General features: G+C 50.9%; 2 protein-coding genes and 1 non-coding gene across 3 annotated transcripts in view; 2 read left to right on the top strand and 1 right to left on the bottom strand.

The window, feature by feature from the left end:
• Positions 1-7470, bottom strand: part of ARPC4 (actin related protein 2/3 complex subunit 4) — a gene marked incomplete in the record, with an annotated part of 14447 nt that extends 6977 nt beyond the window's left edge. Inside the window, 3 exon segments of the mRNA XM_027773244.1 lie at positions 1-39; positions 3587-3705; positions 7364-7470. Of these exon segments, the coding sequence (XP_027629045.1) occupies positions 1-39; positions 3587-3705; positions 7364-7366 (161 nt within the window).
• A 447-nt stretch (positions 7471-7917) lies between these two features.
• On the top strand, positions 7918-23482 carry TADA3 (transcriptional adaptor 3). Its single transcript, XM_006152014.3, has 9 exons — positions 7918-8241; positions 8907-9140; positions 11797-12047; positions 12145-12250; positions 15087-15228; positions 15317-15420; positions 17200-17309; positions 19505-19690; positions 22928-23482. The coding sequence occupies exons 2-9, from the start codon at positions 8934-8936 to the stop codon at positions 23118-23120; spliced, it is 1299 nt and encodes a 432-aa protein (XP_006152076.1). The 5' UTR covers positions 7918-8241; positions 8907-8933; the 3' UTR covers positions 23121-23482.
• LOC114008421 (U6 spliceosomal RNA) lies at positions 10839-10945 on the top strand. Its single transcript, XR_003549954.1, has one exon. It is a non-coding gene; the product is annotated as a U6 spliceosomal RNA (small nuclear RNA).
• Positions 23483-24524: the final 1042 nt, after the last annotated feature.

The raw sequence follows: 24524 nt of genomic DNA on the forward strand, positions 1-24524 counted from the left end.
CTGATGGTCACAGGTTGTAACAGGAGCTCTTTGCTACTCCTGAAAACACAATGTCACAGGGGCCTCTGTATTATAGAGGGAAAGAACAACCAGGGCGACTGCACAGCAGGTCCTGGAATCAGAGATCACAGAGATGAAGGAGCAGAAGGCTCACAGCAAGTGCTCTTCGACGGGGACCAGCGAGTGTGTCCTCCAACAGAAAGAGCACAGGCGCGATGTCAGGGTGCAAAGATCGTGGACTTTCCTTGGGCAGGTTACCCTGTCAGAATCTTAATTTCCTCATCTGTACAATGACTCTGATTCCTATTTCACTGGCGAGGACTGAAAGATTAAAAGAATTGGGATCAGCAGTTGGCATAATGGCTATGTCGCTGGACTTCCAAGTACTTGACCAGGTTTGAATCCCGGACCCTGTGGCTTAAACTCACACCGGGCACATGTGTGTGCGTGCCCAAGATCCCAAGAGGAGAATGGAGGAGAAGGGACTGTGGCATGGCCATCCCCTGGGGCGGGGGGGGAGAAAAACCGTATAAAAAAAAAAAAAAAAAAAAAAAAAAAAAAAAAAAAAAAAAAAAAAAAAAAAAAAACTCAAGATAAAAAGAAAGATGAAAAAAAAATCAAGTGGGGGACCATCAGATGACCAGATGGCATAGCAGTTATGTCACTGGATTCCCACATGGTCGACTGTGTTTCGAGTCCCAGACCTAGTGCCTTGAAAGCCACACTAAGCACATGTGCATGCGTGCCCAAGCTCCCGAGAAGAGAATGCAGAAGGGACTGTGCTGTGTTCTCCCCCCAGGGGGTGATTTCTTACTTTCCCTCTTCCTGTCTTGTCTCATCCTAAGACACAAACCTCGGAGGGGGGAAAAAGAGTCAAGGGTCTAATAACATGACTGGCATGTGGTAGGAGCTTTACAAAAGATGGTTCAGGGGCCAGCAGATGGGGTAGTGGTTACATTGCTGGACTCCCATATAACCAACGACAGTTCAAGTCTCAGACCCAGTGGCTTGAAAATCATGCCAGGTGCAAGTGCATACATACCCAAGATACCAGGAAGAGAATGGAGGAGAAGGGACTGTGGTGAGTCAATTTCCCCTGGGGGATGATTTCTCCCTTTTCCTCTCACTGTCTCCGTCTCTCCCCAGTAAGCACACATGCCCTATGGCAAAAACCTCTTTAAAAAAAGAAAAAGATAATTGGGACCAGCACATGCCACAATGGTTACATCACTGGACTCCCATGTAGTTGACAGCAGTTCAAGTCCCAGATCTGGTAGCTCAAACTTCACGCTAAGTGCATATGCGTGTGTGCGTGCCCAAGATCCCAAGAGGAGGATGGAGGAGTAATTGTGGCATGGCCATCCTCCCAGAGGGTGATGTCTCGCTTTCTGTCTCTGTTTCAAACTGTCCGGTGAGTGCACATGTCCTATAGCAAAAACAAAACCTCTCTCTCAAAGAAAATAAAGAAGAGATAGTTGATTTTAGGAACTATGGGCCAACCAATAGACCATCTAGGGAATCAAGCAAAAGCACCTGCCTTAAAGATAAGGACAACCCAAAATTCCAGTGTGGCCCCCTCTAATTACCAATGCACAATGACTTACTTATTCACAACTTAGATCCCTATCAGCTCAGATCCCAAGTGGATGCCTCTGAAGACGGACATAGTAGTAATGGTAGTAAACCATGGTAGTGGTGCCCGTGAGCTGTGATCAGTGTAAAATGCCTGCTGGAAACCAGGTCTGTTAAGTTGCATAATATGGCACATCCTAACATCTTATCGGTTATTTTTCTACATTCAAATTATAACTGTATCAATTAAAGTGATAACATGGTTTGTATCAGTTATATATGCCCCAGATAAAGCTTTCTTAAAAAGGTTTATTTCCACTTGTTGTTATTGTGTTTTTTTTTTTTTTTTTTTTTTTTTTTAATTTGACCAGAGAGAGACAGAGAAAGGGAAGGTGAGAAAGCAAGCCACCAGGTCAAGGACTCAAACCATGATAGGCCATGTGATCCAGTGCCTTTAAGCACCACTCCACCTGTCAGTCCTATCCTCGGATTAAACTTTAAAGGGGACAATAAAAAACTTATTTACAATATAAACTACTAATAGATAAGACGAAATCATTTGAAATATGAAGCATTTGCAGTAGAAGTTAAACAGGTACAGGTTGGTAGGATACAATCCTTGGGCCGAGGGCCAGCCTGTGACCTGGGGATTAAGACGCCTGGATCCCACATGGCCAACTGCATGGTTTGAGTCCTGGATCCAGCAGCTTGAAAAACACACCGGGCATACGTACAAGTGTGCATGCCTTCAGTCCCAAAAGAAGGGAGAAACAGAAGAGACTGTGGCATGATCATTCCCCATGGGGAGGGGGTGCTTCCCCCTTCCCCCTCTCTCTCTCTCTTTGGAAAGCACACATGCCCTTTGACAAACCAGGGGGGGAAATTATTGGGTCAGACCTGTGGCCCGGTAGTTAAGAGGGCCAAGTCGCACAGTCAACCATGCCCCACCAGCTTGAAAAACTCGCCAAGGGTGTGCATGTGTACCCACGCCCGAAATCCCAAGGAGATGGAGAACTGGAAAAGAGTTGTAATATGATCACGCCCCACTGGGGGTGCTTTCTCCCTCTGTCTGTCTGTCAAGTACATGCGCCCTCTGACAATTAAAAATTCTAATACCCTGGACCAGCAGATGACATAATTGCTATGTCGCTGGACTCCCATGTAGTCGACCGCGGTTCAAGTCCCAGACCCGATGGCTTAAACTCAGGCTGGGCGCGTGTGCGTGCGTGCCCAAGATCCTGAGAGAATAGAGAAGGGACTGTGCTGTGGCCAGTGATTTCTCACTTTCTGTCTCTCTGTCTCTCTCTGTCTGTCTGGCAAGCACACGTGCCCTAGAGCAAAAACCTCTCAAAAAAAGAAAGAAAGAAAAAGAAAAGAAAGGTATGAAGACAGCAGACCAGCTCCATGGCCTGATAGTTAAGGCAGCCAGTTCCCGCGTGCATGACCACGTGCAGTTCGAGAGCGGACCTGGCCACCTGAGAAACACGCTGGGGGTGTGCCCGAAACCCTGAAAGGAGGGAGAGAGGGAGAAGGGATTGTGGTGTGACCTTCCCCAACGGATGGGGGTTCTTTCTTCTCTCTCCCTGGTTAGCTCACATAGCCTCCAGCACCAAAAAAAAAAAAAAAAAAAAAACCCAAAAAACAAAAAAACAGAAACGAAAATGTTAAGTATGAAGATAGCATCTCGGATAACTACATTCTCCCACCTTTCCTGAAACTGCCAGTGGGTTCGACATTGCCAAAGGAGGTATTTTATGAGCAGCCCTGCCCTGAAAAGTCATACCTCGTGTCAAGGAATCTTGGTTCTAGAGAAACTTCTCCCCTGGGTTTTGTCCTGCCCACCCAGTGATCCCATTTACTAACTCCAAACCAGGAAACATCGCTCATCTGGCAACAAGATAAAGCACATCAACGGTAGCTATTCTGACAACTCCAGGGAGTTCCCAGCACCTCTGGATAGCAGCCGCCCCAGTGTGCTGCACCTCGCATCCCCACCCTGAGCTTCCCCCCCTACCTGACTTCCACCTCCGGCTTGTTGTGTCGTTCCACGACCTGGGAGGAGAAGTTCTCCAGGCAGAGGGCAGCCTGCAGCGTGGCCCGCACGGCACTCAGGTAGGGGCGGAGAGTGGCAGTCTATAAGGGGAAAAAAAACAAGGGCAGGGAGGATCAGAATCTGCCTTACCAAACCCACGGGTCCCCTACTCCTCCTCCCAGGGCCAGATAGTTGAGGGTGTCCAGTTCTCAGACAGCACAGAGAACACCCAAGTCTACAGCAGTGGTACTGAATGGGCAACAATTTTGCCTGCCAGGGAAAGTTTAGCAATGTGGAGACATTTTTGATTGTCATGACCTGAAGCGGGGTATGCTCGCTTTATCATACACAGTGGAGAGGCAGTGTATGATAAAGAGCTCTCCAGCCTCAAGTGTCAATACTGCTGGGACCAGCAGTTAGCGTAATGGCTATGTCGCTGGACTCCCACGTAGTCGACCGCGGTTCACGTCCCAGACCCGGTGGCTTAAAAATTCACGCTGGGTGCGTGTGCGTGCGTGCCCAGGATTCCAAGAGAATGGAGTAGAAGGGATTACGGCATGGCCATCCCCCCTGGGGGGTGATTTCTCGCTTTCTGTCTCTCCGTCTGTCCGGCGAGCGCACGCGCCCTATAGCGAAAAAGCTCTCCCCCCAAAAAAAAAAATACTGCTGAGGCTGAGAAACTCTGGCCTAGAGGCACACAAGTGAATGCCATCCTCAATCTGCCCGTTAGCCAGTAAGTGCATACATGGACTACTTGCCAGGCATTGAGTGAGCTGGGTCAAAGATGATTAAGACCATGCTTCCCTCACATAGCTCAACCGGGTGGGGGATACAGAGGGGGAAAAAAAACCTACAACGCAGAAGACGAAATCTGAAATAATTAGACTTACAGTGAGTCTGTATTTGCAGAAGAAACTGGTTTTGATTAGAAGATGAAATAAAATTAGGATGTTCACCATGAGAAAAAAAAAAAAGAGAATAAGGACATTCCCGGTAGGGGAATCCGCTTCGAGCTATAGAGGTCAGTTCCTCCGAGGAGCCACATTTTCTCACTATCGGGCTTTACCCATGCTGAGCCATCTATCTGCAAGCTTTTCTCCTCTCTCTGCCTAAGTCTTCTCTCAGAGCTCAGCTTATTAGGGAAGTTCCTCAGAGAAGCCCTTGATTTCCCCTTCACAGCATTTAATACAAATTACAATGACACATCCTTCTTAAGCATCTTGTAAAATGATTTCTCTTCCCATAAACTGTAAGCCTTACAGTCAACAGACCGTGTCTACTTTACTCATAGCTAGGAAGCCTGCACCTAGTTCAGTATTTTACAGTGTCTTCCTCATTTTCTGTAGAATGAACGAATAAACCAAAGAAGTAAGCAAGATTAGAATAACGAAAAAGGGCATTAAGAGTTCCAGAATTGGCAGGACCAGCAGTTGGCATAATGGCTATGTCGCTGGACTTCCACGTCGTCGACCAAGGTTTGAGTCCCGGACCCGGTGACTTAAACTCACGCCGGGCGCGTGTGCGTGCGTGTCCAAGGTCCTGAGAGGAGAAGGGAGAAGGGACTGCGGCATGGCCGTTCCCTACCTCCCCCCCGGGAGGGTGATTTCTCTGTCTCTTTCTGTCTGTCCCTTTCTTTCTAGTGAACACACACACCCTATAGCAAAAAAAAAAAAACAAAAAAAAAACTCAAAAAAACAAAGAGAAGGGTTCCAGAATTAGTATGCTTCTGTATATGGGAAGCATTTCACATTCAGTAGATGAGACCACAAAGGTAAGAAGAGGTAAGATTATGGAAAACGTCAAATGCCAGGCTACTGAGTTTACTTTTCTTTTAATGCGGTAAGTACTGGGACTTTCTGAGGAGGAAGTTACACGACTACAACTGCATGGTGGCCGTGTAGACAATGGATTGCAGAGGGAAGTGAGACACAGCACAGAGGTTATTCAAGAAGCACGGACGAGAGCCTGAACTGGGCAATTGAAAGGACAAACAGAATCACAGACAATAAACTGGCAGTAGCTATAAAGAATAATAGAGTGAACAAACAATTCCCAACAAAAACGTGGTCTACTCATACTATAAACTACTCACCCGTAAAAAGGAGTAACTGCTGAGACATACAATAAGGGTAAGTCTCAAATGTATTACAAGCTACACTAAAAGCTGCATACTAAAGAATTCCAATTATGAGGCTGGCAGGTGGTGTGGTGGTTAAAGGTGCTGGACTCCCACATGGCTGACTGTGGTTCAAGTCCCAGACCTGGAGCTTGCTTTCTCGTTTTCCCTCTTTCACACTCTGATCAAATTAGAAAATAACAGTAATAATAAGTTAAGTAAAACAATTCTTTCTTTAAAAAATTACATTTATATGATAATCTTAAAAAAGCAAAACTCGTGGGACCAGCAGTTGGCGTAATGGCTATGTCTCTGGACTCCTATGTAGTCGACCATGGTTTGAGTCCCGGACCCGGTGGTTTGAACTTACGCCAGATGCGTGTGCGCGAGTGGAAGATCCCAAGAGGAGTAGATGGGATTACGGTGTGACCACCCCCGGGGGGGGTGATTTCTCATTCTCTGTCTCTGTCTCTCTCTGTCTTTCTGGCAAGCACACGTACCCTTTAGCAAAAATCTTTCCAAAAACAAAAAGCAAAACTCTAAGAAAAAAAAATCACTGGTGGTCAGGGATGGGGCTAGGACACTCTAAAAGGACACGAGGGAACTTTTGGGGGTGATAGTAATGTTATGTACACTGACTATAGTACTGGTTACTATTTTTGTAGTTACTATTGTCCACATTAGTAAAAACCATTTATTTTAGGTGGCCAGTCCCACTCGATAAACTTGAATTTTTAAAAATTAAGAGGCATGTCCTGAATGAAAACAAAAGAGAAAGAAAATCCTAGATTCCCATCTGAGGTATGAAGGCACAAAGTTTGCCAGGATAGGGAATATAGGAGGAAGAACGAATTCAGAAGGGACGATGAGCTTTGATCTGGAGTTCTAATCTCAATGTGCCTTCCAGGTATTCAAGCAGACCTTGAAGGAGAGCAGGAGAGGCAGACCGAGGAGTCACCTGGACACAGCCGGTCATGGCCGAAGTCAAAAGGCTAGGTAGGCTCCACCAGGGAGTGTGTGCAGAGGGCCCTGGTGCAGCAAGGCGACACCTCCCAGGAACACCCACATCTATCAGACAGGAGGACTGCCAAGCAGGGAGGAGTAAACTATCCGAGCTCACAAAGGGTAAGGTTGACACAGCTCCGCTGACCAGAAAGGGGCCTGCAGAGAAGCAAAACTGAAGAGCTCCTGCGGCAGGGTGGGAGCAAGGCCGAGGTCCGAACAGTGGGACGGGGACCGAGGGGTCAGGAAGGCAGGAGGGGACTAGACGGAGGATGCGGCGAAGCGCTACTCTGGACGAGGAGGTGGCCCCATTTCGGGCTATGAGGCCTACTGCGTCCCTCCGAGGCTCCACCACAAGCCCCGGACGCCCCACTTCCGGCTTCCTCCACGCCTCGGAATACTCGCCCGCGGCCCCGAGAGCCCAAGCCTGACCGGGCGAGGCAACCTTCTACCTGCAAGGGCCCCCGCTAGCCCCTTCCTCATCTCGGCCCCCGCCCCCCCCTCTTGCCCCGGCTCTGGTCGTGCCCCCACAGCCCCAGGCCTCCCTCCACCACAGGCCTCGCGGCAGAGCTGCACCTCCCCTAGACCCCCAGTCCCGCGGCAGAACACCGGGGGTCCCTGGCCAGGGGCCCGGCTCTCACCATCGCGGGCGCTGGCTGGGCCAGAAAGCGGAAGTGCGGAAGTGGCCGGCCCCGCGACGCCTGCCCTTTCACGACAGGCGCAGCCGCAGTCTCCGCCCGGACTTCCGGTCGGTACCACCTGTGTTCAGGGCAGGGGAGGAGGAGTCTGGGAACACTCGGACTCAGGACGAGTGTTTAAAGCTGCAACTGTCTCGGCAGCTTTAAAGTTCGCATGTTACATAGGGCTACGCGGGCTCGTCCGTGCAGCCGTGCCGCTCTCGTCTGCGCCTCAGCCTCTGTGCCGCCTTTGCCGCGGCCTCCCCCATTCGTGCAATGGTACAACCCGACCTCAGGTTGGACACCAAATTAGGACAAACCGAGGCGGAGGAGCCCTTCGTTCCTTCCGGTTCTGCGCCCCCATCCTTTCTCCGGGCCCCTCCTACCTGCTGCCCCTGGGGCTCGGCCCTGCCAAGTGCCTCCCGGAGATCTCGGCCGCCGAGCCCCGCCCCCCGCCCCGGGCCGTTCCCCAGGGTTCGCCCGCGGCCTGTTCGCTCGGGGCCCGCGCTCCGCCCCCCACCCTGCGAGCAGCACTGGGCTCGGCCTCGCTGTCTCCCCGCCCTGCGCCAAGTGCGGGGAGCCCGCCCCCCGCCAGTTCCGGGGCGGTTGCTCCGACCCACCGGAACTCCCCGCCCCCTCCCGGGGCCTGGGGGCCCTAGGAGGCCGCAGTGGGGAGGTAGAGGGGGCGGGGGCCACCGTAGAGGGTCCCTAGAGAACTGGGACTTTGAAGGCGGGACATCGGGTGGGTCCAGCCGTTAAGTAGTCCCACTTCTTCTGTGCCAGGCATTGCACTGGGTTCTTGACGGGCACCATCTCTTAACTCCTCCGAACATCCCAGGGAGGTACGTACTGCCGTTATCCCCATTGTACAGATTCCGACTTCTTATGGGGAAACAGACTTTTTTGATTCCCTTTTTACAGATGGAAAAACTGAGACTCAGCGAGGTTAAACAACGTGGTCAGAGGTACATAGAGCACTTGAAGCCAGGGCATTCTGGCTTACCTGCGTGCATTCCCAACCACGATCAGGGACTTGGAGAAAGGTGGAGTGGGATGAGACAAGGAGAGGTGGGCGGCAGGAGAAAACATTGTAAAAGTGAGATGGTTGGCGCTTAGAGGCTTAGCAAAACCGGGGAGGAGCAGAAGGAAAGAGTGAAGGCAGGGCATGCATGTGTAGGGAGGCCACTAGGGATGCAGACTTTAGACTGCCTGGGTTCTTATTGCATTTTGGAAGCTTAGGCATCAAGATGCCTTTTAGAATCTCACTTTCTGCCTTCGTAAATAGGAGATCACAGTGGTCCCTGCTGGTGGGGTTGGATGAGGAATTCAGGGAGGTTCGTCAGTGAGGTGTTCTGCAGCTAATTTGGCATAAAGGAGGGGCTCTGTGAACAGGAGAAGTACTGTCAGCCTTGTCAGGAGAGGTGCTGAATCCTGGCTTCCTTGCCTGGGTGTTCTTCAGCTTTTCTTATACCTCTTTGTCTCCCATCAACGGTCCTTTCTTCTCCAGTTCCGCAGGGTTCCATTATCTTGGGCCATGAGTGAGCTGAAGGACTGCCCCTTGCAGTTTCACGACTTCAAGTCTGTGGACCACCTAAAGGTCTGTCCCCGCTACACGGCAGTGCTGGCCCGCTCCGAGGATGATGGCATCGGTATCGAGGAGCTGGACACCCTGCAGCTGGAGCTTGAGACCCTGCTCTCTTCTGCCAGCCGGCGTCTGCGTGTGCTTGAGGCCGAAACCCAGGTAATACCCCACAGAGGGCTCGCCGCCAAGGGAAAACTGAGACCGTTTATGAATGCCTGAAGTAGCCCTTTTTGCCTAGGCCTGGGGTACTGGAGCTCACGGGGACAGAGAAAGACCGAAACGGGGCTTGTGCAACACTTAGAGTTCACAAGGATGTTTATGATCCTCATACGTTGCAAGATTTTTAATTTACTAGAGTTTTATTGACCCCCACCATGCCCTCGTACTCTAGGTCCTGTTTAGTCATTGGAAAGAGGTGGGACCGTGGTTCGAGTCCTGGACCTGATGGCTTAAACTCATGCCAGGCATCTGTGTGTGCATGCCCAAGATCCCGAGAGGAGAATGGAGGAGAAGGGATTGTGGTGTGGCCATCCCCCCAAGGGATGACTTCTCACTTTCTGTCTGTCTCTCTCTGTTTTTCTGGCAAGCACACGTGCCCTATAGCAAAAACCTCTCCAAAACAAGGAAAGAAAGAAAGAGAGAGGTAATTAGGGGCCAGCAGATGGCATAACAGTTACATTGGTGGACTCCCATATGGCTGATCACAGTTTGAGTTCTGGACCCAGTAGCTTGAACATCACACCGGGCTCGTGTGCATGCGCACCCAAGATCCCAGGAGGAGAAGGGATTGTGGTGTGGCCTTCCTCCCCTGAGGGGTGATTTCTAACTTTCCCTCTTACTATGAGTCTCCTTTCTATCTCTGGTGAGCGCACACATCCTAAGGCAAAAACCTCTTCTAAAAATAAAAAAGGAGGTGGTGGTTAGGACAGGTTTGACCATCAGGGAGGTTGTCACCTAAAGAAAAGGAGAGGTCTGACAGATACTGACTGATGGGATGGTGTGGTTGGGAGCACCAGGAGAACTGGAACGGGGAAACCTGGGTTTGAATACCAGCCTAAGCACTTGCTGGTGTTGAGGTTCCCTTCCAGTGTAACTTTGAGATAGTTCTACCTCTGGCCATCAGTTTCCAGTGTGCAAAGTGACCTGAACTATAGAACCTACCTCAGAGTTTTGGTAAGGATTAAACGAGTTCTTGCAAAGACTCAACCCGGTTTCTGTCACCAAGCGTTTGAAATGTATTTATCAGCGTTACTCTGATTACTTGCAAGTACTGCATAAACTTACCTTGAGTCCTGTGTACCGAGCACAACGCTAGGTCCTAGAGAAGAGAAGAGATGGTTAAGATGAGTGAAGCCGGTCTCCAGTGGCTTATAATCTAGTTGAACAGACAAGGTGTGCTGTTCATTCCAGTATGACCAAACAGCACGGACGAACCTGTACAGAGCTTCAGAGTCCCGGAGACTATTAGAGGAAAGAGCTGCTATTTGAACTAGGAAGTCAGAGGATGAATAGAAAGAACTCGGGGTCCCTCGGCAGCCACGACAACCCTGTGAGGAGGCCTTGTGGCACAATCAGTAGTATTTTAGCATCTAAGAAGCCAGGTAACTAACTTAAAGAAGGCTTTCTTGGTGTAGTGATGTTTGAAGTGAAGGTTTGCTTGTCTGGGCGAAAAAGTTGCTACCACCTATTCTCCCAGTACTGACGTGTGCTCAGGTGTGACCGTTTATGTGAGCTTTCTACTGAACAGTGTTACCTGGCTTGGCTGATATAGAGGTGAATCAGCGGCAGGCAAGTGAATGGAGTGATGAGAATCGTATGAAGGATGTCCCGTAAAACAGAGACACAGAAAAAACAACTGTGCTCGCTTCAGCAGCACGTATACTAAAATTGGAACGATACAGAGAAGATTAGCATGGCCCCTGTGCAAGGATGACACACAAATTCGTGAAGCGTTCCATATTTTAAAAAAAAAAAAACAGTTTACAAGCAAATTACAGACTAACAAAGGCTACAAAAATAAGCTGAAAATTCTGTAATCATCACCTAAGTTGTTAGGAGTAAATATGTGGTAAGAATTATAAAAACTTGCAAATCTGGTAAACTCTTTATAAAATTATTAAAACATTTTGAGGAATATTGCCTTGTATAACTGCAAGGTATACTCTTCTGTTAAACAGAAATAAATTAGACAATTAATTAGAACTGAACTGAGGGTGGCCAATCATATAATAGTAACCTGATATGAAACGACAATCAGATGTTTTTAATCTATTTATTTTTTACTTTGAGAAATGCCAAGAGATGAGGGCAGTTGGCAGGAGTTGAAGTTGAAAAGAAGACAAATGACAACAAAGGTCATGCCAAATCAAAGATCAGAAATTAAGAGCAGGAAGAGAGAGCTAAATTTATGAGTAAACAAAAATAAGAAAGAAGAAATGACAGGATGAAACTAAGTTACTTAATTATATCTGGGGGTAGGTGATTGACAAGTAACAGATTTGTTAACAATAAGGGTATTTAAGAATTAAATATACAGGTCTGGCCTTCTTTGCTGGTAGGGCATTCTAAACTTTCTTGGTTCCTGGGCAATTTCCCCATTTCTCAAACACAAATTGGGGAAGCGTTCCATATGTTAAAAAAAAAAAAAGAATAAACAACTGCGTTATGAAGGAGGAGAAGGAGTTGGTTAAGTGAAGAGAGGAGGGGGAAAGACCTCAGAGCCTCCCTGGATTCTAGATCCTAATTTACTCACTGGGGGAAAGAAAGAATTATGTCTTCCCTTCTCCCCCTCAGTGACCGTCCCTGTCAATTTCAGATCCTCACTGACTGGCAGGAACAGAAAGGCGACCGACGATTCCTGAAGCTGGGTCGAGACCACGAGCTGGGAGCTCCCCCAAAACATGGGAAGCCCAAGAAGCAGAAACTGGAAGGGAAGGCGGGACACGGGCCAGGCCCTGGCCCCGGGCGGCCCAAATCCAAAAACCTTCAGCCCAAGATCCAGGAGTATGAATTCACTGATGACCCGATCGACGTGCCGCGGATCCCTAAGAACGACGCCCCCAACAGGTTCTAGGCCAGAGGACATAGAGGGAGGCCTCGGGATTCTGGCAGGGAAGGCTGGTGGAGCAGAGGGCATCCACTCAGGGTCTCCTCCTTCTCGCAGGTTCTGGGCTTCTGTGGAGCCCTACTGTGCAGACATCACCAGCGAGGAGGTGCGCACGCTGGAGGAGCTACTGAAACCCCCCGAAGACGAGGCCGAGCATTACAAGGTAGAGTCTGTGGGCCTCTGTAGACGCGCTGGAGAGCAAGAGGGTTCCGAGACGCCTCAGAAACAGATCCCAGAGCCGTGCAGCGTCTTCCTTCTGCCCTGCCCAGCCTGCCTGCCCCTTTGACCCACCCGTGCACCCAGGCCCGGGCTCTCAGCTTCCACCTTGCACTGCTTTCCCTCCACCCTAGCCAAAGGGCACCACCTCTTCAGTCCTCAACTTCAGTGAAGTCCATCCTTGTCCCTTCGTCTCCAACCCCTCGGTGTTGACTCAAGCCTCCGTTTGCTTTCATTCAAGTAGTCTCTTCATCTACTTATTTATTTTCTAATTTGACCAGAGAGGGACAGAGCAAGAGAGAGAGAGAGACAAAGTGAGAAAGCAAGCTGCCAGGTCCAGGACTCGAACCACAGTCAGCCACGTGGGAGTCCAGCGCTCTTAACCACCACATCACCTGCCAGCCCCTTAAATAGTCTCTCTTTTTAAAAAGTATTTCTTGGGAACCAGCAGTTAGCGTAATGGCTATGTCGCTGGACTCCCACGTAGTCGACCACGGTTCGTGTCCCGGACCCGGTGGCTTAAAACTCACGCCGGGCGCGTGTGCGTGCGTGCCCAAGATCCCGAGAGGAGAATGGAGGAGAAGGGATTGCGGCGTGACCATCCCCCCTGGGGGGTGATTTCTCGCTTTCTGTCTCTGTGTCTCTCTCTGTCTGTCTGGCGAGCGCACGCGCCCTACAGTGAAAATCTCTCAAAAAAAAAAAAAGTATTTCTTTTAATTTTACTTGTTATTATTATTATTATTTAATTTGACCAGAGAGAGAAAGAGACAAGGTGAGAAAGCAAGCTGCCAGGCCCAGGACTCCAATGATGGTTGACCATGTAGGAATCCAGCACCTTAACCACTGTGCCACCTGCCGGCCCCTAAATAGTCTCTTGACACTCTCTGCTTTTAGGTCTCTAGAAGGATTTTTCTTTAATATATAAAAGTTCATTCTTTTATTTTATCTTTTAGAAAAATTTTGCCATAGAACGTGTGTATTCACTGGAGAAAGAGAGAGAGAGGGAAAGTAAGAAATCACCCCCTAGGTGGGTAGCCACACTGCAATCCCTTCTCCTCCATTTTCCTCCTGAGATTTTGAACACGCGTATACACGTGCCCATTGTGATTTTTCAAGCTGCCAAGTTTGGGATTCCAACATGGTTGGCCACGTAGGAGTCCAGTGCCTTAACCACTATGCCACTTAGTGGTTCCAAAGTTCATTTTTTTATGACAAAAATAAAGCATGTTTTGGAACCACAGTTAGCATAATGGCTACGTCACTGGACTCCCATGTAGTCGACAGCAGTTTGAGTCCTGGACCCTGTGGTTTAAACTCATGTCGGGTGCGTGTGCGTGCATGCTCAAGATCCCGAGAGGAAAATGGAGGATAAGGGATTGCGGCATGACTATCCCCCTGGAGGGTGATTTTTCCCCTTCTGTCTCTCTGTCTCTGTCTTCCTGGTGAGCGCACGCACCCTATAGCAAAAACCTCTCCAAAAAATAAATAACGCATGCTTCATTAAAGAAAGTTTAGAAAATACAGAAGAGAGTCTGGCCTGGTATGGGGGGGAGGGGGGTGCGCGGTGATTCTCCCATGGGTCAGCTGTCAATATCGGATGTGTTCCTGTCATGGCCCCGCTAACAGGCCTCCCGGCTGCTGTAGTCCACAGGGTCAAGTCCGTGTGTCTCAGTCCTCAGTGGCATAGCCCTAGCACCCCTCTTTAGTTTCTGTGGTCACACCCCTCCTCACTCCTGGATTTAACACTGTGCCCTCCTCCCAGGCCTGCACAGGGTCTTTGCTGGTCTCAGGGTCTCTGCACAAGCTCCTCTGCCCTTGACAGGGCGACATCCCCTTTCAAGGCCCTGATTTCATGTTACCTGCACCGATCAAGATGCCGTTCCTGATGCACCAGAGACAACTGGTCTCTTCTGTGTGATGCCATGGTACCTTGCTCCATGCGCTCGCCAGACAGAGAGACAGAGACAGAAAGCGAGAAATCACCCCCAGGAGGGATGGTCACGCTGCAATCCCTTCTCCTCCATTCTCCTCTCGGGATCTTTGGCACGCACGCACACACGCCCGACGTGAGTTTAAGCCACCGGCTCCAGGACGCGAACCGCGGTCGACTACGTGGGAGTCCAGCGACATAGCCATTACGCTAACTGCTCGTCCCCTTCTCTGTGTTTTTAAAAAAATCTATTTGAGTCAGCCAGCAGGTGGTGTAGTGGTCAAGGCGCCGACAACGTTTCGAGTCCTGGACTTGGTGACTTGCTTTCTCACTTTCCCTCTTTCTCTCTCTGTCTCTCTCTGGCCAAATGAAAATAAATGAAGGAATAAATAAAAAATAAATAATTTTTAAAAATCTATTTGAAAAAGTAATGCATACAGGCAGTAGTAAGCTTTAGCAACACAACAGTTAATCTCCCCTCGCCCCGACCCCACGTCCCCTAAGTCTCTGTAAAGGTGACAGCTGTGACCTGAGACGGTGCGTGAACTCCCAGCGTTCTGTACCTTGTGTCTCAGGAATTGTTTCAGTTCTTTTGTGTCTGTCCCTTACCTGGAGGGCGAGTTTAGAGATCTTACCTCCTTTGTCCCTTCTCGCCCATTCCTGGTGAGAATGGGGAAGGCACAGGCCTCGGCCCTGTCTAGCGGGACTTGGAAGGCGAATGAGTAAAGGAGTGAGGGTGTAAGAGTAAACGAAAAGCGTAATGGCAGTGCCCAAGTGCACAGAGAGCTCCCCGCACCCCAGGCACGGCTGGCCAGCGCTGACCCCCACGGCCTGGGCGACGCCTCTCCCACAGATACCACCCCTGGGGAAGCACTACTCCCAGCGCTGGGCTCAGGAGGACCTGCTGGAGGAGCAGAAGGACGGGGCCCGGGCAGCAGCCGTGGCCGACAAGAAGAAAGGCCTCATGGGGCCTCTGACCGAGCTGGACACGAAAGGTAGACACCTCACCGCCCTGCCCAGCCCGGCCAGGCCTTGAATTCCTAGAACTCAGCCGCCTGCCCTCCTCTTCTCTGCCCACTTCAGATGTGGATGCCCTGCTGAAGAAGTCTGAGGCCCAGCACGAGCAGCCAGAAGACGGGTGCCCCTTTGGTGCCCTGACGCAGCGCCTCCTACAGGCCCTGGTAGAGGTGAGCGCCCCCACCCAAAACTAGAGCCACGGTACCGTCCTGTTTTCACTCGTACTGACGTATATACTTATTTTTTTATTGAAATATGCTTGATGTTGGGAGAAGTGCATAGACTGTAAACGTACAGTTTCATACATTTTCTCAGGTGGGAGAATGACTACCAGCCTGGAAATCACGAAATAAAATGTTGCCATACCCTGTGGGTTGTCGGGAAAGTCATGACGCTTTTTTTTCATGTTTTTCTGTGCAAAAATGCAACACGACTTTTCCAACAACCCGGTGGAAGCTGTTCTTGAGCCTCTCCTGGTCCCTAGCCCCCCCACACCACACCCCCACCCCCACCCCCGGGAGCTCCTACCCCGCAGTTACTCTGCTCGCCCTGTGTGGTGCTGTGTGCACATGCGCTCACTGAGGCAGGGACACTGGCCAGCCCCCGTTACATTGGAGATGACAGCCTCGGGAAAGGGCTGTTTGAGGTCACTAATATGTAGAGGCAGGATTCAGACCCTCGCTTCAGGGTTTCTGTCTATACCCACTGGCTGACCTTAGGCACAGCCCTTCACCTCATTGAGCATCAGGGTTTTTTTTTTGTCTTTTTTCCCTTTTTGTATGTGTGTGAGAGAGATTTTTGCTATAGGATGTGTGCACTTGCCGGAGAGACAGAGACAGAAAGCAAGAAATCACCCCCGAGGGGGGATGGCCATGCTGCAGTCCCTTCTCCATTCTCCTCCAGGGATCTTGGGCACGCACGCACCCGGCACGAGTTTTAAGCCACCGGGTCCGGGACTCGAGCCACTCCCACTGACTGCGGGAGTCCAGCAACGTAACCTTTATGCCATCTGCTGGCCCCTGAGCATCAGTCCTGACTCTTGGCTCAAACACAGTAGTTTATCTCTGTCAGGTAACAGACTGGGGCACATATTCCGGCCGACTTCGTTAAGGGTAGGGGAGGGCCATACCATTAGACAGGGACCTCTGCTCGTGGCCTTGCGCGCTGCACAAGGTCACTGTAGGTGTGATCACCACTCCAAGCCCACAGAGAAGAGCAGGGAGGAAGCTCTCGGGGCCATGAGTAGTTACGGCTCTTATCTCTCCTGATCATTTTGCATTGAAGAGAAGCTGTCACCGTATCACACCTGCCTGCAAGGGAGCCTGGGAAATGTGTAGCTCAGGCCTAGGCCGGCCACCATGGAAGGAGAGTGGTATTGGGGCCGCCGGCAGCCCGTGCCACAGAGTGCTCAGCCCAGGCCTGGTGTGGTGCAGATGTTTACTACAGCTTAGCCGTCCTCACTGCCGCTGTGGAGTGTTACCATCGCTCTCGAAATCCTTTCTTTCAGTATCAGTACCAAAGTAAGGGAGTTCTAGAGTCTTCCGAGCTGTTTGGATGTTTGGGAAGGCTTCCCAGAGGAAGTGGGATGGGAAAGATAAAAAAATAAGACTGTCCACAGAGGTCAGAGGGGAGTAGGAAAATAGAAATGCTACAGCTCTTTCTCTCTTTCTCATTTTTGTGGTCTTCTAGGAAAAATTTCTCTTTATTTTTTGAGACGTTTTTGCTGTAAGTCACATGCACTCACCAGAGAGACAGAAGCAAGAAACCACCCCCAGGGAGGATGGCCACGCCACAGTCCCTTGTACTCCATTCTCCTCTTGGAATTTTGGGCACGCACGCACACACGCTCAGCTTGAGTTTTGAGTCACCGAGTCCGAGACTCAAACTGCTGTTGACTACATGGGAGTCCAGCAACATAACCGTTACGTCATCTGCCGGTCCCCTTGTAGGAAAATATTATCTCCCCCATGGAGGACTCTCCTATTCCTGACATGTCTGGGAAAGAATCGGGAGCTGACGGAGCAAGCACCTCTCCCCGCAATCAGAACAAACCCTTCAGGTGAGTGGTGTCCTGTCCACACCCTGCAGTCGGACCCTGCCTATGTCCAAGGGATTGTCTTGTTCATAGAGAGGCTGAGGGTACTGCGGTAGTGCCCAGTAGGATTCTCAGGTGTGAGTGCCAGCCCAGCCTTTCTTTCCTCTTTTGTTGTTTTTTTTTTTTTTAAATTTGCTTGAGGGTGGGACCAGCAGTTGGCATAATGGCTATGTCGCTGGATTCCCATGTACTTGACTGCAGTTCGAGTCCTGGACCCTGTGGCTAAAACTCACGCCGGACGCGTGTCCATGCCGGCCCAAGATCCCGAGAGGAGAATGGAGAAGCGATTGCGGCGTGGCCATTCCCCCTGGAGGGTGATTTCTCGCTTTCTGTCTCTCTGTCTGTCTCTGTCTGTCTGGCTAGCGCATGTGCCCTATAGCAAAAAGCTCTCCAAAAAAAAGAAAATTTGCTTGGGGGCTCCTGAGTCCACTGAGAGATAGGTAGATAGAGTGAGGAGAGGAAGAAAGCCCCTCTCACTGGGGCGTGGTCACACCGCAATCCCTTCTTTCCATTGCTCCACCCCCTCGAGGATTGGGGGCACACCTACATGCCTGGTGTGTTTTTCAAGCTGCACAGTTAGCCGTGTGGGATTGCCCCTCTTAACCACTAACCATAGGGCCAGCCCGCCAGTATTCATAGCACTTCGCACGCTGTAAGTAACCCAGGTGTCCAACTGAGGGGACTGGTTAGCCAATTCTACGGCTCCGTCTTGTGAAGTAACTTGCAACTGTTAACCACATTACAGAAATATACCTGATCAACATAAAAACGTGTAAACAGTAGAGTGCTAGATACGGAACGTGTTCGTTGTAGCCCAGTACAGACAATGTATTTTTAAGTGTGTGCACACAGGGAAACGTATATTTAAGAGTGTGCCCATGGGAGAAAACCTGTAATAATATGTAGAAAGACTGGGAATAACATTGGGTCGTCAGAAAAGTCACGAAACGTTTCTACATAGAGAAGCAGTGAAAAATACATCTTGAGTTTCTCAGTGACTTAATACATAACCAAGTCTGCCGGCCCATGGCCTGGAGGTTAAGGCAGCTGGATCCGACTTGACCAACTGCTCGGTTTGAGTCCTGGACCCAGGGGCTTGAGGAACAGGCTGGGCACGTGCACATGCATGCCCCAGACCGTAGCAGGGTAGAGAGGAGGGGGAGAAGGGATTGCATCATGACCATTCCCTGTAGGGGTGCTTTTCACTGTCTCCTCTCTCCAGTGAGTGCACATGCTCTCTGACAAATTAAGTCCTCTTTTTCCTTAAGAGAGATTTTTGTTGTAGGGCTCGTGCACTCATTGGAGACACAGAGACACACAGAGAAAAAGTGAGAAATCGCCCTCCTGAGGGGGTGTCCATGCCACAATCCCTTCTCTTCCATCCTCTTCTTGGGATTTTGGACACGCAAGCACACTCATGCCCGGTGTGAGTTTCATGTCTAAGACTTGAACCCGGTCAGATTCAAGTTCAGGACTTGAACCTGGTTGATCATTTGGGAATCCAGTGCCTTAACCACTAAGCCACCTGCTGGCCCCTTAAGTTTTTTGTTTGTTTCTTTTTTTGTTTCCTTTTTGAGAGGTTTTTGCTACAGGGCACGTGCGCTCACCAGAGAGACAGAGAAACAGAAAGTGAGAAATCCCACCTCCCCGGGGGATGGCCACACTGCAGTCCCTTCTCGTCCATTCTCCTCTCAGGATCTTGGGCACGCACGCACACGCGCCCAGCGTGAGTTTAAGCCACCAGGTCCGGGACTCAAACCACAGTCGACTATGGGAGTTCAGTGACATAGCCATTACGCTAACTGCTGGTCCCTGGCCCCTTAAGTTTTAATATAGGTTTAAAAATATATATGTAAAAAAATTTATTACATACATTAAAAGCTTTGTAACAGAATAATAAGGACGATTCTCTGGGTTGTCGGCTTTATGGGGCTTTCTGGTTTAGGACAATGGATATGTGTTGCTTGTGGTCAAAAGCCAGACTAGATATCTCTCTCTCTCTACTTTTATATCTGCATAGCTACAGAGGGGTTGCCCAAAGGGAAAGGCAGGTGTTCACCATCCTTGGGAAACCGGGAACCTCAGGGGGGACCCCTTCCCTGCTGGCCCTCGGGCTGAGAGGACCAGTCTCCGGAGTCTCTGGCCTGCCTTCCCTGCAGTGTGCCCCACACTAAGTCCCTGGAGAGCCGCATCAAGGAGGAGCTGATCGCCCAGGGCCTCCTGGAGTCCGAGGACCGACCTGCAGAGGACTCGGAGGACGAGGTCCTCGCTGAGCTGCGCAAACGGCAGGCCGAGCTGAAGGCGCTCAGCGCCCACAACCGCACCAAGAAGCACGACCTCCTGAGGTGAGCGAGAAGGAGACTTTATGGCAGTCCGGGGGGCTTTATGACTGGCTTTCCAAACATGGCCAAGCCTCCAGATCACCTGGAGAGACTCGAAAAAAGTGTCCAGGCCAGACACCGCCCCCGGTTAGGTCTCTGACAGATTCCAGCTCCACAGGTGGGCCTCAGGCACCTGTAATCGATTGCACAGTTGACTTTGATGTTTTAAATTGAGTCGGAAAATGTAATATAAAATATGCTCTCTTAATCCCCTTTGTTTAGAAGAATTTATGTAATTTTATTTATCATTATTTTTTGGGGGGGTGGGGGGAGAGGTTTTGGCTATAGGGCGCCGTGCGCTCGCCAGACAGAGAGAGAGAGAGAGACAGAAAGCAGGAAATCACCCCCCCCAGGGGAGATGGTCACGCCGCAATCCCTTCTCCTCCATTCTCCCCTCAGGATCTTGGGCACGCACGCACACGCACCTGGCGTGAGTTTAAGCTGCTGGGTCCAGGACTCAAACCATGGTCGACTACATGGCAATCCAGTGACATAGCCATTACGCTAACTGCTGGTCCCTCCTTACCTACTTTTAAGTATATAGTTAGGTAATGTTAACTAACTCATATTGTTGTGTGATTTTTTAAAAAAGAATTGTTTATTATTTTTTTAATCTGATCAAAGAGAGAGGGAAAATGAGAAGATAAGTCTCCAGGTCCAGGACTCCAACTGCAGTCAGCCATGTGCAAGTCCAGCGCCCTAACCACCACACCTGCTGCCGGCCCTCTTGTATGATTTTTTTTTTTTTTAAGATTTTTGTCATAGGGCATATGCGCTCACTGGAGAGAGACAGAAAGTGAGACGTCGCCCCCACACACATCCCACTCTGAGGGGATGGCCATACCACAGTCCCCTTTTCTCTTCGGATTTGGGGCCCGTGGTACTTCCCTGGTTAGCAGATGAGAAAATAAAGGTCTAGTGAAGTGAGGTGCTTTGCTAAATGTCAGCCGAGGCTTGAGCCCAAGGCCACAGCCAGGCCTCTTTCCAGTTCACGTTCCCCCTGAAGGACAGGAGCAAAATACGGACAAGAGGCACTGACAGAAGGAGAGACAGGAAGAGAGAGAAAAGCAGGGACGCGAGTTAGAGGAGTCGTCGGCCGTGAAGAAGTAGCGGAGTGGGGAGAGGAGGCTGGAGCGTAGCCCTCAGCCCTGCCCTACGCCATCCACAGGGCCCTGAGCAGGGGAGCTCTTGGCTGGAGGCAGCTTCCCCTTCGCAAAGTGAGCCCTCAGCTGGACCGCTCAGCAGCTTTCCAGCTCCACTGCCGTTGGAATTTATGTTGGACTCTGTTCAGAGGGAGCGATTTGGCACTTAGCCACCCCTGAAAGCCTCAGGCTGTCTAGAACGTGGATGCTAAAGAATGCAGGTCTTGGGCCAGCCAGTGGCATGGTGGTTGAGGCGGCTGGATCCCATATGGCTGGCTGGACGGTTCAAGTCCCAGACCCAGCAGCTTGAAAAACACACCCAGCATGTGTGTGTGTGTGTGTGTGTGTGCCTAAAACCCCAAGAGGAGAATGGAGGAGAAAGGATTGTGGTATGGCCATCCCCCCAGGGGGGACTTTCTCAATTTTCCTCTCACTGTCTCTCTCTCTCTCTCTCTCTAGTGAGTGCACATGCCCTAAGACAGAAACCTCAAACGAACAAACAAAAAGCTGTTGGGTTGTCAAAAATGTCATGACATGTTTTTTGCATAGAAAATGTACATCCTGACTATGACAACCCAGTGTTATAGGGCCAGCCAGTGGCATGGTGGTTGAGGTGGCCGAATCCCAAATCGCTGAGTCTGTAGTTGAAGTCACAAGGACACACCAGCCATGGGTGCATGCGTGCCCAGAGTTCCCAAAGGGGAAACGGAGGCAAGGGGATTGCAGCATGGCCATGCCTCGTGGCGGGCGCTTTTTCACCTTCTCCCCTACTCTCCTCCCTCCGTGGCAAGCACACATATTCTCCTGCAAGATTTTTTTTAAAACGGGGTTGGCAGGTGGCATGGCGGAAAAGGGCCCTGGACTTACATGGCCTACTACAGTTCGAGTCTTGGACCTGGCAGCTTGCTTTCTTACTTCCCCCTCTCTCTCACTCTGGTCAAATTAAAATAAATAAGGTTAAATGAATTAATTTTTTTTAAAATGGATATTACTAAAAAACAGAAGCCAGGAGTAGTGGTATGTACCTATAATCCCAGCTACTCAAGAGGCTGAGGAAGGAGAACCGTGAGTTTGAAGGCAGCCTGAGCAATATCGCAAGACCCTATCTCAATTTAAAAAAAAAACAAATTCAATACTGGGGGCCAAACAGTGGTGCAGTGGTAGAACACAGTGGTCTGTGAGGCTGGAACAGAAGGGCAAGTTCACTCCAGGTTTGTACCCAGAGACCTCTGAGTGTGCCAGGCACGTGCACGCCCATGGTCCAAAGCTAGCTGAGCCGAGGGGGGGGTTGGACATCAAGACTGTATTGAGTCCTCTCTCCCGTACTCATAGAAGAAATGCAAAATGAAAATAAAATAAATCATGATTAAAAACAGAGTTTAAGCTGACCTTACCTCAGCCTCCCACTCCACAGTTGTGGGATCTTGGGCATTTTTCTTTCTTTTTTTATTTATTTTTTAAAATTATTCTATTTAACTTTAGTTATTCATTTATTTACTTTAAGTTGACCAGAGAGGGACAGAGCAAGCAAGAGATAGAAAGTGAGAAAGCAAGCCACCAGGTCCAGGACTTGAACCGTGGTCAGCCATGCGGGGGAGTCCAGCGCCCTGCTCCACCACGCCACCGGCCATCCCCCACGCAGCATGTTTTCAAGCCCCCAGGGCCAGGATTGACCTGCAGTTGTCCATGTGGGATCCACATGGCTTAGCTTCCTGCACAGGGCTTAACCTCTGCTACGGGGCCAGCCCTACATTTAATACTTTTTTTAGGAGTAGTTTTCAGTTCACAGCAGAATTGCCGGGAAGGCACACAGAACTCACATAGGCCCCCGCCCCTACACACGCACGGCATCCCGTCATGGACATTTTTAAAGCGCCTAAAACAGTGCCTGCCACACGGCGCCCGTACTCGTGGTCCGGTCTCTCTGCTCTGGGCCGTGAGCGTGAGAAACGGTCCACAGACGTGCCGGCCTGCGCCTGCGGGTGGGTTCGATCCGGGAGAGGGAGGGCCTCACCCCGGCAGGTGGGCTGACCAAGGCCCCTGGCGGCTGCTCCCACAGGCTGGCAAAGGAGGAGGTGAGCCGGCAGGAGCTGAGGCAGCGCGTCCGCATGGCAGACAACGAGGTCATGGACGCCTTCCGTAAGATCATGGCCGCCCGGCAGAAGAAGCGGACCCCCACCAAGAAGGAGAAGGACCAGGCCTGGAAGACCCTGAAGGAGCGGGAGAGCATCCTGAAGCTGCTGGATGGGTAGCGCGGCCCCGCCGAGGCTGCCCTCGCGGCCCACTTCCCTCTCCGGGGGCCAGAAGCCTTGGCCGGTGGCTGCCTTTCACATGACTGCAGTCTCCAGAGGATGGTGGCCTGTCCCCGAGGTCGTCTTGGCCCAGCTCTGTACAGCCAGGCCACAGGAGGCCCCGCTGGGCTGGCCTGGGGCCCAGTCTCTGCTTGGTCCCCAAGATGAGTGGGGGCTTCGTTTCTGGGGCTTCCTCTTCCCCCTCTTTGCCTCCCCCCACGTCCACACCGCCCCCTCCCGCTCCCCGTCGGGGACTTCTCCCTTGTGGTTTTGTAAAGTACAGTCAAGAATAAAGCAACTTCTGTGGTTTTTCAGAAAAAGCATCCCGTGTCTGAATGTCTGTTGTGGGGCGGAAGGAACCGGCGTGGGCAGCAGAGGGTTAGCGGAGCACACCTGGCAGCTCAGCCGTGGCCACTCACTCACGGCACTCGCTCGGGGACAGCACCCTAAGCACCTTCCTCCAAGTGACCTCAGGTACCACCCCCCAGGTGAACGTGGGTATTGAGGCAGTGTGCCGGGGCAGGGCCTGCACAGTCCTGGGCGGGACAGCCTGCAGGGTTAGCCGGTGTAGCAACCCCGCAGGGCCCCGTGTGTCCACACTGCCCTCCCAGCGTCAGCGTCTACCACAGGTGGGTCCCCGCCCGGGGGTGGGGGGGCCCGCAGCAGCAGTGAGTCCAAATGCTTCTTCATTTACACCCAGCGAGAGAGCAAGAGCCAGCCGGCTTCCGTGGCCCGCCCAAAAGAGCAAGATTCTCTATGTCTCCGGATTCCGTATGTCTCCGGGACCCAAACTAGGTCGTACATGCCTGTTCCCGAAATAACCACCAGGACACGGGAGGACCCTAACGGGTTTAAACAACCCGGAGTGAGTCTGCTGCTCTACTGAGCCCAGGGCGATGGGGACGGCATAGAGACCCACAGGTCCGAGTGGGGAGAGGGAAAGGAATGCCAGGGGCTGCTGGGAGCTTCCCATCACTACGGGGCAGGAGCGGAGGCCTGAGGGATACAGATGAACAAGTATGTTCTCATCCCAGCCTCCAGTTCCCAGATGAATATGGACGATTTACTGTGGGAAGTTCGAGGTCCACTCTGGAAAGGAAAGGAGAAGCTTCCCTGAGGAAGCCACCTATGATCTGAGTCATAAAGAAGTATACCCAAAAAAAAAAATAAAAGAAAAGAAAAAGGGACCAGCAGTTTGGCATAATGGCTATGTTGCTGGACTCCCATGTAGTCGATCATGATTCGAATCCCACACCCGGTGACTTAAACTCACGCCGGACGTGTGTGTGTGTGTGTGTGTGTGCCCAAGATCCCAAGAGGAGAATAGAGAAGAAGGGATTGTGGTGTGGCCATCCCCCGGGGGGG

This window comes from Tupaia chinensis, unplaced genomic scaffold (assembly GCF_000334495.1).
Source record: "Tupaia chinensis unplaced genomic scaffold, TupChi_1.0 Scaffold000333_1, whole genome shotgun sequence".
Lineage (NCBI taxonomy): Eukaryota > Metazoa > Chordata > Mammalia > Scandentia > Tupaiidae > Tupaia > Tupaia belangeri.